The 14,838-nt window shown below is 38.8% G+C and overlaps 1 protein-coding gene across 2 annotated transcripts in view; it reads left to right on the forward strand.

Annotated features, from left to right (window-relative positions):
* LOC124801935 (scoloptoxin SSD14-like) overlaps nucleotides 1-9,885 on the forward strand; it is a 110,396-nt gene extending 100,511 nt beyond the window's left edge. For both annotated transcript variants that reach the window (XM_047263109.1, XM_047263110.1), the window contains one exon: nucleotides 9,574-9,885. In XM_047263109.1, coding sequence (XP_047119065.1) covers nucleotides 9,574-9,747 — 174 coding nt within the window. In that variant the 3' untranslated portion in view covers nucleotides 9,748-9,885. The remainder of the gene's footprint in view (nucleotides 1-9,573) is intronic.
* Nucleotides 9,886-14,838: the final 4,953 nt, after the last annotated feature.

Genomic DNA, 14,838 nt, shown 5'->3' on the forward strand with positions numbered 1-14,838 from the left:
AATATTAACAATTACACCAGAAAAATATTGAACTTGTGATTTGTACTACATGTAAATCAAACCTCAAAAAAATCCAATTTGGCAAGAGTGCAACAAATTCCCTACTGCCTGCTTAATTTTTATTTTATTTTTTACTTTTATTTTATTTTTATTTTATTTTATTTTTTACCTCCTGATTTCACTTAAGCTTACATAAACCCTACACAAATGTCACTTATTTTTCTCTCATGTGACATCAGTTTGTAGCGGGAACGTGTTGTATCCCCGCTTACAGTCGGTCATGTGGTGTGAACCGGCATTTATCGCCGCGCCCACGCACTATGCTCATGGGAGAGGCTTTGTGGCAATAAATGACTAAAGCGGTTTCTGGACAGGACACATTTATTTTCCCTGCCGTTACAATAAATGACAAATAATATACTTCGCTAATGTCCGTCTACATAGGCGCGTTGCACTGGCGGCACGGCTCGGTCACCGATCCCGGAGGGTGTACACTCCAGTGACGAGCCGTGGCGCGACCGCGTGGACTGAGCGAGACAAAAGGCCGCGTCACAGAATGTTCTGCTCTTGGCGCGACCGGAGGCGCCGTAACGTCCGCGAAGAAGCGAAAGACAATTTAACGGCGACTGCGTTTACGACCGCGCGTACGCATTTACGGTGGAGTCACGTTGACTCGACGCACGTGGTCCGCGGCGGAAGAACTGGGGAGACGTGTGTCGCGTCGCGTCGACTAGCTCGCACTGCTGACAAAATTATATTAAGCCCAAAAGCCTTTAAAAAAACTATTATCTGGAATGGATGAAAGTCCAGATTTCATCTTAAAGAACTGCATAAATGAAATAGCTATCCTCTGTCCAATGTGTACAACTCATTGCTAATGACAGGTGCATTCCCTGATTGCATGAAAGTGGCAAAAGTTATCTCAGTATTTAAGAAAGGTGCGAAAAATAATGTCAGAAACTGCAGACCTATATCATTGTTACCTGTGCTTGGTAAACTTGTGGAAAGACTAATCTGTCAAAGGTTAAAGAACCAAATCTTCTCAACTACCCAGCATGGCTTCGGGAAAAATAAATCCACAACAACAGGTATATATGATTATATATACTCCACCCTAGATAATATCCAAAAAAAGCAAAAAGCAGTTGGGATCTTCCTAGATTTGTCAAAGGCATTTGATGTCATAGATCACAGTATTCTACTTGACAAATGGCAGTTGTGTGGGATCAGAGGCATCCCTCTACACTGGTTCAGATAATATATCTCAAACAGGAAACAAAAAGTAGCAGTAACATGCAATTATCATAGACATACTGAAATTTGCTGCTGTGACTATGGTGGTATAGCACAAGGTGTGCCCCAAGGTTCAATACTTAGACCAATTCAGTTCCTTCTTTGCATTAATGACTTGTCATTGAATATCAGTGCCACTACCAGTACACTCTTTGCAAAAAATGGCTCTGAGCACTATGGGTCTTAACTTCTGAGGTCATCAGCCCCATAGAACTTAGAACTACTTAAACAAAACTAACCTAAGGACATCACACACATCCATGTCCGAGGCAGGATTCGAACCTGCGAGCGTAGCAGTCGCGCGGTTCCAGACTGTAGTGCCTAGAACCGCTCAGCCACTCCGGCCTGCACACTCTTTGCAGATGACACCAATATCCTCCTTACCAATAGAAACAACTATGACCTGGAAGAGGCCATAACTAAAAGTGCATATGAAGTGGGTAACTGGTTTGATGGAAGTAATCTGATAGTCAATACAAAGAAAAATAACCTTCCTAAACTTCCACCTGAGAACGACAAAATTTATGCTTGACATGGGACTGCATGGGTCTGTAATATCCTCCACATCAGAAACAAGATTTTTTGACCTGTGTTTCCCTAAAGTGGGAAACACACATCAGCAAAATGAATAGTAAGCTGAATGAAGTGTGCTACACCTTACATATCCTCACATACTGCACTAGCACAGATACTGTCTACACTGTTTACTATGTGCAATTTCATATTGTAATGCAGTATGGTATCACACTGTGTGGAGACTCCATGCATAACAAAGACATTCTCCTTACCCAGAAGAGAGCTGTGAGAATAATGAACAGGGCAAAGCCAACTGACAGCTGCAGACCTCTCTTTCAAAGTTCACTCATTCTTCCTCTTGGCAGTCTCTACATATTACAAAATGTAAGTTTGTAAAAAGTAATATTACTAAATTCAACAAAAATGTGGATGTTCATGATCATGGTACAAGACTAAAAGTGAAGCTCAATGTTCAAAATATGCATACCTCCACCTTCAAAAACTCACCATTTAACCAAGGCCTCCAACTGTACAACAGTCTGCCATCAGAAATATGGAACAGTAAGTCTCTGCCTTTGTTTAATAAGATTTCGAAAACCTTCCTGCTTGATCATTGCTTTTACACTGTATCTGAGTTTTTGGCCCATATATGTGAAAATAAATGCACTTGGCAGTAAGACTGAAGTAGAAAGGCACATGCTAATAAAAGTGCATGTGACAAACATAGCATTTTCAATATTATCAGAAAGTGTGTCTTTCAATGTTCAACATTTCTGAAACATTTACTGGGTAAAATGGAACTGTACACTTCTGTAGATAAAGCTAAAAGTAAAATGTAAATGAGGAGAGAGGATTTTAGGAAGAGGTAAGTATTTCAGATCAATCATTTACTGGAAGTCAAATTCAGAAGGATAACATGTCTGTGGGAATAATGGAAAATCCATTAGGAAATTCTACAAAAATAATGGTAGGGCACAGAGTGGAAATGGAGAGCATGGTAAACATGGGAGCTTGGCAGATAAAACACGCAAAAATTCAGAACACACCATGAACGGAAAACATAGTAGAGAAGGAAATGATAGTTTAAAAAGGGAATAGGCTGTAGTACAGTGATAGAAACACCAATAAGAAAAGTAGATCAGGAAGTTTTTAGCAAATAAATCATGGATTTCATGAAGGAAAATTTTAATGAACTGCAGTCAGTGGCATTGAATGAAGGTTTTAAGAAACTAGAGGAAAAATTGGAAATGGCATTAACAAACAATCAACAACTCAGTAAAAAAAAAATATGGATAAAGGACATTAATAAACAAATATAAAATGTAAAACAGGAACAATCAGTGGTCAGTAAGGAATTAAGACAGTAGGGGAACTTACACAAGGGCAAAACTGGGAAAATTCATGAAAAGCAAACTGTTTTAGAGGATAGTGTGGTAGCGGTTTCAGTTCTCACAAATGATACCACACAACTCAAGAGCAGGCAGCCAAAATGGTTCATGAAGTTGATAAAAAGTTAGAAACAGTAAGCCAAACCATACTTGGGATACATAAACTGTAGAGTAACAGGTCGATCTGGTAGTGAAAAGTAAACTGAAGCAGAAATTGGGAGCTTTTACTGGACAAACAACTATGATTAGTAAAAATGACCCACAGTTTGAGTTCATTAATAGTTGTAAATTCAGCAAATTCATCCAAGAGCAAAACTTCACCCCATTGCTTTCATTAGTAATCTTCATGACCTGTTACCTGTAAGTTGGGATGTAAAATAAAAATCGTGTATCTGGTGAATCAGATTGAAGATAAAGCCTGTTGCTGGGATATATGACTAGGAAAGGAATGAATGTCATACCAAGAATTTGAAAAAATCTTTCTGGACAAATATTGGCTGCAAAACAAATAGAGTGATATACTAATATCGATTTGGAACTGCCCGTATAACAGGAGATCGGTTGGGACATATGCTGAATTTTTAGAAAAGAAACTTGAAAGGAACCAGTACTTAAGCACTCCCTATGATGAAAGAGCAGTTGTAAGGTGGGTGGTGCAAAGATTACCAAGAAATACACTCAGCCACTTAGTAGGAACCCTTATTGAGTCCGTCATACAAGCAAGTATGATATTTGCTGAACTAGAGAGAGAAGAAAGACTAGGGGCAGTGTTTAGAGGTAACTTTGACACTGCCAGGTGACAGCCAGAAGGATGGCATGAAACAAAAATGAAGTTTGGACAGTGCATGCCAGAGGATGAGGCAGCTATGGATACAAAGGCTTTTTTGTGGAGATGTGGGAGGAAGATGAGCATAACACATATGGGAATGAATGTGATACTTGAGAGTGAGTGTGAAGAGTAGAACATTTTGCAGGCTAATCAGATGGAAACAGGCCATAGTTTCAGGTGTGGCCTGACCTGAAATGGATGAAGTGGGCCACAACATTACAATATGAATGAGACTAGCAAAGTTTTTGTAACAACCGAAGACCAATTCAGAGTTGACCAAGAAGATTTGCTAGTAGAAGAGGTAGTTGGTGATGATAAGGCAGTAATCATACCAGTTATAAAAACAGAAATCTATGGAAGGAAAATGAGAACACTGATTGACTCTGGAAGTGAGCTGTCTGCAATCGCCAACGGTGTTTACAAGCATTATTAATGGAGAGTGCACAAATACTAAGTTTGCCTGTGGTGGATTTTAAGATTAAATCACCTGTGGGAGAAGCTGAGAAACCAATTAGCTGTCAAAATAGATGGAGAAATGTATCGGCTGGATGCCATGGTGGTACCAGGGTTACAAGAGGAATTTATTATTGGATCATATTGACTCACTGAGCAGCAAGCAGAAATAGATCATGGAAAGAATGAGATAAGAATAAGAGGAGATGGTGGAGTCAAGAAAATTCAGTTTGTCAAAAACATGGCAGTTGATAGGAAATTTTCATGAATCTACCAAGTAGTTGAAATGAAAGGACATGAAAACAATGTGTCAGAGGCTTATGAAGTCAAACCAGCTAAAAATTTAGAGGAGCCAGAACAACAACATGAACTTAATCCAGATGAAATATGTTTGACAATTAATGGCATTTCGATGTTTGTACCCAGAAAAGCAGAAGAATTGTTCAAGTTGAATGGAAATCATACAGAGGTATTTGGTAAAAATCAAGGATCATAAAATGATTGCCTTATCGGATCATAATAAAACCACATAACCGTCTTTTGTGCTTCCACATAACATGCCTTAAGCAAGGAAACAACCCATAGAGAAGGTTCTTTAAAAGTTGTTTTCATCCAGAGTAATCAAATGAGCCAGGAATCAGTTTAACAGCCATTTGATGACTGTCTTTAAAAAGAACAAGAAGGTTCACTTGGGTTTAGTTGTGAAACAAGTGAATAAGCATTGTCTGTAACAAAAAATTATAATCTTCAGTTTATTAAAAATAAATAAGTAAAATAAAATAAAAAAGTAACTGCCATATTAAGTTAAATCTAATTCCTATGTATGATCTTTTTCTGATTTTTATTCATGTTAAGTTTGATAGCCTAGTTAACTTTTAAATAATTAGCAGCAATGACTATAAAAGTAAGGTAATTATTTTATCATTCTGAAAGAAAAAAAATTAATGCGTTCAATTTCAACACATGTGTAATTCTTTTCACTTATATTTATGAATAATATTTATATATTTGAATGGTTTTATCTTCTTTACTATCTGAATTGCCATATACATTGGACATTGTGCTGTTTGTGATAGTAGCTTACTGTGTACAAAGGTTTGTCAGAAATAACTGTAAATGTTTTATTTCTGAGAAACCTTTATACAATGTGGTACATTTTATCCACTAATATGACAACTTGGCATGAGGTTCCAACTCACAACGACTACGTTTTTTAGCAAAAATTTTAAAGACCAGAAGGTGATAGCAAAGTCTATTGAAGCCATTTGTCGAAAATATGTGATATTTATGTGATCTAATCTATAGAAAGTTTTTTACCAAGTAAAATAGTTCACTCCTTCCTATTTCTCAACATGAGAAAACTCAATCATCTAAGTAGTGTGCACAACAGGGGATGTTGCGTATCAACTGCTCTAAGAATTCCTGAAAATAGCAGATGGGCTCACAATGCCAAAAGGCGAGCATGTGTAATGGTATAACTTGAACGGGATGTTGATAACCATAATCTGTTGGGAAGCAGAATCCAGCTCAAGCTGTAGATATACCTCTGCCAAATCAATTTTTGAACAAATATTCACCACCCACTAGTTTTCTGAAGATTTTTCCAGTCCATGAAATCATATAAGAATCCACTATTGACTAAGTGTTAATGGTGGATTTGAAATATCCACACAGATGAAGGATCCCTGAATATTTGTGAATGACAACTAATTGCATAGCCTCTTAGCTAGGGAGAAGTGGTTCAATGACCCCTTGGCCCTGCAACCTATCAAGTTTCACCTCCACTGCTAATCTCAGGCCAAAGGAGAGAGGCTGAGCATGACAAAACTTAGGTACATGCATTGGTTTGATGATGATGTGTAGATATCCTTTTCTGTCCCCCAACATGGCAAAAACAAGGGATCGAAGAGAGGAGAAGTCATCTAGTTCCCGGAATGGAATAGAATCAGAAACAAGATGGACCATGTCTTGCATCTGAAACCCAAAAACCATGAATGGATCAGAGTAAAAATGTCCTCCAGTGTCATACTGTCTACTGCCAGAGCGCCCTCATGACAAGTTGATACTTGATGTCGATCATGAATTCTCTTTGAACAGGAATGGGTTGGTTCCCATAACTGACAAAATGACAATTTGTGGAGGAGAGCTCAGGTCAACTAGTTGAAGATATGGTTCACAAGGGACATAAAGTACATGGTGTCACCTGGAAAAGAAATGGTTGTTGCTGAATTAACTGTATAATGTAAATATTGTTGAACATCAAACTTGCAGCCATGGACTGGCATAAGATTATGCACTTCTGTGGATTCTACATCCACATCCAAGTGCTGACTGCACGGATACTTATCGCAGACGATGGCCATCTAGCCTTGTTTACTGCAGGTGGCACACATGGTACACCTATGTGGGCAGTAGCACTGGGAGTGTACACAGTAATAATCAGGACACAATGGGAAACAATGGTGCAAAACAGGAATGTCAGATTGTGACCCAAACAAATTACAGGCTCAAAACGAGGACATCAGGGAATGCCACTGATGTTTGGCCAATGATCACTCTGATGCGACATCAATGACATCCTCAAACTGTTGAGAAGCAGCCTGTGACACTTTGAAAGCCTTAGCTCTACCCCAAATCTCATCAGTCATTGGATCTTCTAAATGCAACATGTTCCAATGGACCTCTGTTCTAGGGCAGGACGAACAACAATGTCGCAAATCAGAGAATCAGCATAGAATGTTGGCAGTGAGCAACACACAAATTTACACTTCCTACTGAACCAACAGAGGTCAGCTACCCACCCTTGATTGGACTGGCTTGGATTCTTTTGCCATTGGTGGATCTCCATATGGGAAACCACCACTTGGGTTTGCTTAAAGTAATAAGCAAGAAAGCAAGTGACACAGTTCAGAAAATGACAACACTGATGGGTCTTTTAATGTGGCAAGTTTTTGAAGCAAATGAAACATTTCAGGCATGATCGATGGAAAAAAAACTAGCTTATTGCAATAATGGATCCTCTACCTGAACTGCTACTGTAGACACCACACGTATGTATCCCAGTCTTGCTTTGCTTCTTGGAATGGTGGAAAAACTGGGGGAGGGGGGGGGGGCAGGGGGGTTTGGGGGGGGGGGTTCAGATGGGTGCATAGGCAGCAGTGGAGGGCTGCTGTTGCTCCCAGCAAATTTTTAAATAATTGATGAAACAAGTCTAACTGGTGCTGTTGTTGCTCAAGTTGTTGCTTCTGTTGTTGTAGCAACTGAACCAATGCCAGATTCATCTTACTCATGAAAGACACATGCAGAACCAACTACCTTGTCACCAAAACTGGTGTACCTACACTATTTATTGACAACCACTACATACAAAAAAAAATTATGTTGGCTGATAACTGCATGGAATAATGACAAGGTTACAGAAAATTAACACAACTATTAATTGTCCAAGCAGAGAATGCACACCAGAACAGAGCTGGTCTGACTTGAGAGCCATGAGCATGGTGCATAACATCCTATGAAACATTCTTCTTTGGTATCCATTCTTCAAATATGGGCAACAGAAAATCCACATGCAAATCAACCAGTACCACTTCATCCTGAAAAGGTCACTGTGTGGTGCAGATTTGTGGCATCATTTCTCATAGGGCCATATTTTTTTGAAGAGACAGGTGCTTCCGGTCCTGTTACCTGTACCATCCATCTCTGGTAAGCACTATGAGTGTCTTTTGTGCAACCACTTGATTCCAGCTCTACAACAGCATGGATGTGTGGATGGCATCATTTTTATGCAAGATAGCACACCTCTGCATATTGCAAATCCAGTTAAGCAGCTGCTGAAGCGTCATTTCGGAAATACTAGAATTACCAGCCGCCATTTCCCTATAGCCTGGCTGTCCTGATCACCTGATCTTAATCCGCGTGACTTCTGGCTGTGAGGCTATCTGAAAGATGTGGTGTTCAATGTTCTGATTTCAAACTTAGCTGCATTAAAGGTGTGCATTGCACAACACTTTCTGAATGTGACCCCAGAAACACTTCGATCAGTTGTTGAACATGCTGTTTCTTGATTTCAACTTGTTGCAGAAAACAGTGGACAGCATATTGAACAAGTTTTGTGCCAATCACATGGAAAGTAATAATCCAATTTGATTTTGATTGATGATTTTTATGTGGTTTCTGGCTTCAGGACAATTAAAACCAGTGTGATTGATACTTTTTATGCAGTTTTTGGTCTCAGGACAATGAAAAACTGATTTTTCCCATACAATTTGATATGACCTTGACATGGTGGATGGGCTTACATAACTAACTGTATCACACCTGCACACCCATGCACACTGAGTAGTACAATTTGTTTAATGTCAAACATACATCTTAGGCAGTGTTGTATGAGTCATTTGTCATTTGTAGTCAACCACTATTAAATTATGATGCTTAAAGTGGTATACATTGCTACATTTCGTTGCTATTTATTTTCCTTCTGCCATACATTTTCCCCCTTCTCCAATGATGTTCCATTGCAATTTGATGTCATTCTGGCCAGTGGTGTTATTTCTAAAGTGGTTTGAAAGTTTAACTTTAATTATAATCACCCTGTATGTCACATATTGTTTTTTGCTTCAGCGAATAAATCATTTAAAACTAATATTTCGTGCTTACAGTCATGTTCTGCTTCCAGTTTTCTCAACAATACATATCTCCAGGATACTAAATATGTAACAATGTTGATAGACCCAGTGTCTTAGATTTTGGAAAGCTAGGAGAGTCTCATGGACCTTTATATGTGTCAATTGGGAGTGTTAAATGTTTTGTCTCTTGAAGGAAAATATTAGCCAGCAATTACACCCCATAATTTTATAAACATATTTTTATATGGGTAGAGAAGTCTTAACAAACAATAGTGATGATGTTTACAAGAAGGAGTGTATCTAACACTACAAAAGTCATCTCACAGTGTTTGCAAATAAAGGAGAATCCACACATGTCATTTTACTTTGTCAGTTACAACTGGTTATTAATTTAATATCTATATTTAAAATGTTAATAGGATTTAGCTCAGACATTTGTTTGCTGAATTGTTCAATTAATTTACAGAATGTCATCGAAGGCCTCAGCAAAATTGGCCACAGTGTGCAAGAATTTCCTCTTGGTGGGACATCAGTGAATGGAATTGGAGTGTCTTCAAGAGTGACTGGAATTGCCGTGTCTGGAGGGAAAATTTATGCAAATTCAGACTTCAGGGTTAATGGAGTAGTTGCCGGTTTTTAAGACTGTAAACCAACACTGTGGAAAGATTAGGATGTTAAAATATGTTAGGTCATATCTAAATTTACCATCTTGTTTTTGTACCTCTTAGGCTTCCTGGATATTCTTCTTTAATCTTCCTCCTGTAATATTGAATGCAGTAAACAGTTATTAAATAATATACCCAACATTACAGAATTTGATTTTCATTCTCTTCACATTTGTTAGTACTAAGTACAGTTTCAGTGGTCAGCTTTTTAGAATATATGTGCATTAATATCATAACACAGATCAGTAGTTACATCAACCAGAAAAAGTTTGAGAAAGTTCACAAATGGCAATGATTAACAGAATAACTATACATTGAAAACTAACCCATGACTGATCTTATGGAAAATGATGTGGTGAACATAGAATGCATGAGTCCATGAACAGAATCAAAAACTAGTGTCCCAAGAGGTGGAGATACAAAAGGGCAAGGCCAGTTTTTAGAAATATCTCACCAAAACAAGGTTTGGGATCCATCCACTGGAAGCCACTTTAGTTCTGGCTCAATTTTTTGGCTGCTGATAAGTTGATATAGTTGTACATCCATAATCTGTGCAGACAACATGAGGCGTAGCACCATATACCGATCCTGCATTGGAGGCGGTGAAGTGGGAGATGTGTCTCAGAGCTGGATAGTGACAGATGGTGATGTGAGACTGGGCACGCACATAGTTTATGTATCAGCCAATAGAGGACAGAATTGTATAGGGGACTGTGATTTAGTTTCGATTGTGCCCACTAGAGTGCACTAAAGTAATAGAATGTTTTTCATAAAATGTTCTAGTATTTTGATAAAGTGTTATTATGTCTTTTTGCATATTTAAAATGTTATAAATGTGTTTTAGCTGTATGAATGATGCATGAGTGTGGCTTAAGGTTAATATGAAGATAATTGTTTAATGAGTTATGTAGTGGGATTTAGTGTGGGAACATTTCGAAGAAGCATGGATTTGACCAAAGGGGATTTTTTAGAATAGATTTGTAAAGTAAGTTTATGGTAAAGGGAAAGTTAATTCAGGTATAAATAACAATAGTAAATAACTTTATGCATAAACAAAACTTCAGCTATTAGATAATTACGTCGGTAAAAAGTGCAGTCATAGGGTTTACTATTTTGCGATTGGTTATTGATGAAAAGCACAGACTGATGCAGGAGAATGTTGTTTTGCTATTGGCTGTTGAGTAAACTGACCAATGGTAAAGCAGTATTCTTCGCGAGCCTTTTTCTGCTGGTAGAGAAACAGTTCGGACGTGTTTAGTAGTAGTTCCGATCGAAATGATAAGTTGCCAGATCTAGCAGTGTTTCATACATCAAAAGTGTTTTAAAGTGACGGAATAATTATTCCGATGGGTGTGTAGAAGTTTCGGAATTTTTAAGTGAATTTTGTGACGAGAACAGACATAAATTCCGCGTGGTGTAATGAGCAGGTTGGTGTTTAAAAACTGTGACTGGATTAGGTACCGACAGACTTAATATTTGTCGTGCATTCTCAGTCAAAAACAATCCATATTTTTGTAGCTATTACATTTTTGGGAAATACAACACCATAAACTTGCTAACATGAGTGAAAGGGATTGTGAATGACTGTGTTAAGACTAGCATGGGCTTGGCAGTGATACTTGTTTACCTAAGTTTCAGAATATATTAGTTAAGGACAAAATTTCCAACCTTTCATTTCATGTGAAAACTTTCTCCCAAAACATAGATTAGTGACTTTAATTGCAGCGTGGTTCACATCGAAGTACAGTAGGTTTCGCTCAGCTTCCCTACTGATGATCTGCTGAGACAATGTTCACAGGTAGGTGCAGGTTCATCATAAAGGGATGGAAGAAACCACGCCGCTGTGAACGGTAGCTTATAGTTGATCTACATAGAGCCAGAATTAATTTGAGAAAAATTGTCTGGTATTATATTGTGAAATTTAATTTTTTTTTCATGAGAATGTTCAGTTTACTATGGAATCAGGTACATTTTGTTTATCATAAGCCCACTCACACAGATTTGTCCTTACACTTTTCATGTTGCCACCACCCATTCCAAAACATGAGTGTGCTTAAAACTCCTACACCGAGCCCATACAGTGCCAGATTAAGATAGTTTGCCTGAAGAGCTTGCACATTCAAAGACAGTGTTCAGAGACAAGGGATACTCTACCTGACAAATTAACATGGCATTCTCTGCAAAAACCAAGAACCAGGAAGTGGATAAAGAGGAGAATGTGCCAGCAAAGTCCCTAGCTTTTCTTCGCTTTGTTGGAAATTTACCTTCAAACCAGCAAGAATTCATAGTAATTTTCAGGTGAAAGTGATTTTCTGCCCACCATCTAAGAGTTCAGACCTGCTGGGATCAGTGAAGGGCAATTTGTTTTTGTGGAAGCTGGGAACTCACTAAATACCATCCAGTGTGGTATGGCCTATATAGCCAAACAACATGCACACTGGAAGAATGCTGCATAGAACATAAACGTAAACCCAGCAAGTCTGCAATTTCAGAACATTGTATCTCCAACGGACATTCAATAGAGTATGACAAAACATTAATTTTGGCCACAGTGACATCTTTTTGGGACCCCATTGTAAAAGAATCTATTGAAATACATGTCACAGAAAATCTAATGAACCGTGACAGTGGCTACCATCTGGATAATGTGTGGAATCCTGTCATCTCTGAGATTTGCTCCAGATGAAGATGCCAGAATACTCCGATGGCAGTGGCAAGCAGCTGTGCCAAAGACAACTAATCTTCGCAGTTCCACTAGTGAAGGCACTGCTGCTGAGCAGTGTGGTCCATCTGTCACTGTGACTCTGACCCCAGCATGGCAATACTCTCAGTGCGCTATTTAGGGTGGAGCACAGAACGTCTTTGTTAGTCTTTGATGACTCACCTGAAGATGATTGGCTATCAAAATATTTTGGAGTGAAGTTTATGGTGATTGGCTGCAATCCTGAAATCTCTCCAAACATGCTACCATATTGTCTGCCCCCTACAAGGTGAATGTTTGTTGTAAATTGGCTGAAAAATTCCAGCTGGCAACACTGTCTCAGTGAAAAGGATTGACATAGCATTTGAAATGCAACATAAATAAATTTAGGTTCAGAGACCATGATGAAGACTCATGCTTCTATGTATGTCTGAAGTGCTTAATAGCTTCATACACTGCTTACAGTTGCTTTTCATAAGCACTCTACTCTATTTGTTAGTATGACAACTGCCAGGAGGAAAAACCAAGTGACTTCCTTGTAAAGTTTATTTGCTGGTGAAGCAACACCCATATCACCACTTGACTAGTGTCCAATACAATGGCAAGATGTTTGAAATGGACAAGATGCACTAGCAGGATGAGCACACTTAAACTGGACATTATCTTGTCAAACACCTGTAACATTACTGTAATCTAAGTAAGAGGGCACCGTCCACTGGAATTTGGTACTGATAATGGGTTAGTTAGGGGCACGTATGTGGCTGCCACAAATTTTTAACGCTAGATAGTCTCTGCATAGTCTCCAGGAGCTATCTTTCTTTTTTAGGAGGTGTGAGGTGATACTATCAGAATGGCTGTTTACTCCTACATTTAATAAATCACTAATTTCTTTCTGTGCTGAAGCATATTTTTCCATTGCTAAAATGTGAGCCTTGAAGGTGATAGGTGGTCTGGGAGAAGTCTAAATGTTATGTCTGACATTTTGTGCAACAGGAAAAACAGGTATAGATTGCTCTTTAGCGGTAGTTGTTTGAGACACTCAAGATGTGGATGCAGGAAAATGTCCACACAATCTCTGTAGTTCAGTTTGGGCCTCCTCCACTTCCTCATATTTTGAAATCATTTTAAAACATAACAAATTATTCTGCATAGTAATGTCTGTTTTCTCTTCTCTTAGGGAAAATAGCTTGTCAATTTAATCACAGTAAGCACACTGTAATGTATGAAGATCCTCTGGGAAGTAATTTTGTTGTGAGAGCCGGAGCTGACAGAACCCAACCTTGTCACCATGTTAGCCAATGCAGGAATGCTGTGAACCTCACTATGTTGTGATGTGCCCTATTGTGAGGTACAATGCAGAATTTGAGAGCTGCTTGCTCTACGAAGACATCCATGAACCATCTCAAAACCCACACAGATTTGTGTGTGGCATATGGAAATGACTATGTTATAATGGTGCAGGAAATCAGTGCCAAGATTGGGTTCCTTGACATCAGCTGTTAGGAAAACCCACTGTAGAGGTTTCTTGAAGCCTTGGTTTACAGCAGCCACGTGGAGTAGGCTGGCAGTCTGAGGCATCCTGTCGCAGTTCGCGTGGCTCTCCCCGTCAGATGTTCGAGTCCTCCCTCGGGCGTGGGTGTGTGTGTTGTCCTTAGCGTAAGTTAGTTTAAGTTAGATTAAGTAGTATGTAAGCTTAGGGACCGATGACTTCAGCAGTTGGGTCCCATAAGATCTTATCACAAATTTCAAATTTTTTTCTTGGTTTACAGCCATGATCCATTTAGCAAGCACAATAGTTTTGGAGTTATTAACACCTGTAAGCCAAGAGTCAGCTAATGTTTCTTTGTCCTGATTCATAGTAAGTACTCTGACATCAGATCTGAAGTCAACAAGTTACGTGCACAAAACAGAAGTGTTTACAATGTATAAATGATGTGGTCCACAAAAAAATGGCAAGAATGTTGTGTCACTCCTGTGTTTCATGAATAATTCCATTGTCAACACTGGGTGTGAGCACAGACCTAGTGGCTTACTGACAAGTCATTTTTAGGTCGTGATTAATGGCAAAAGCATTGACAGCTTTCGACAGATTCATACACTTTTCTGGTGAATGTTGATAGGTACATGCATCATCTCAGAGTTACTGGTCACACCTACACCCACTCACTGTTGTCATTTAAGTAACCACAAGGGAAAGTGCACTTCTGTGCCTATATAGCCTGAAGTGTAAGTGGTACCAACAAGTTTGTGACCACTTGTTGACATTTCCACATGAGTCCTATTCACTGCTGTTCCATTAGCAGTTGTGTCAGCATTTCTGTGTGAATTTCCATTATGTGCCGGTGGAAAGTGATGAAGTCCTGTT

This window comes from Schistocerca piceifrons, chromosome 1 (assembly GCF_021461385.2).
Source record: "Schistocerca piceifrons isolate TAMUIC-IGC-003096 chromosome 1, iqSchPice1.1, whole genome shotgun sequence".
NCBI lineage: Eukaryota > Metazoa > Arthropoda > Insecta > Orthoptera > Acrididae > Schistocerca > Schistocerca piceifrons.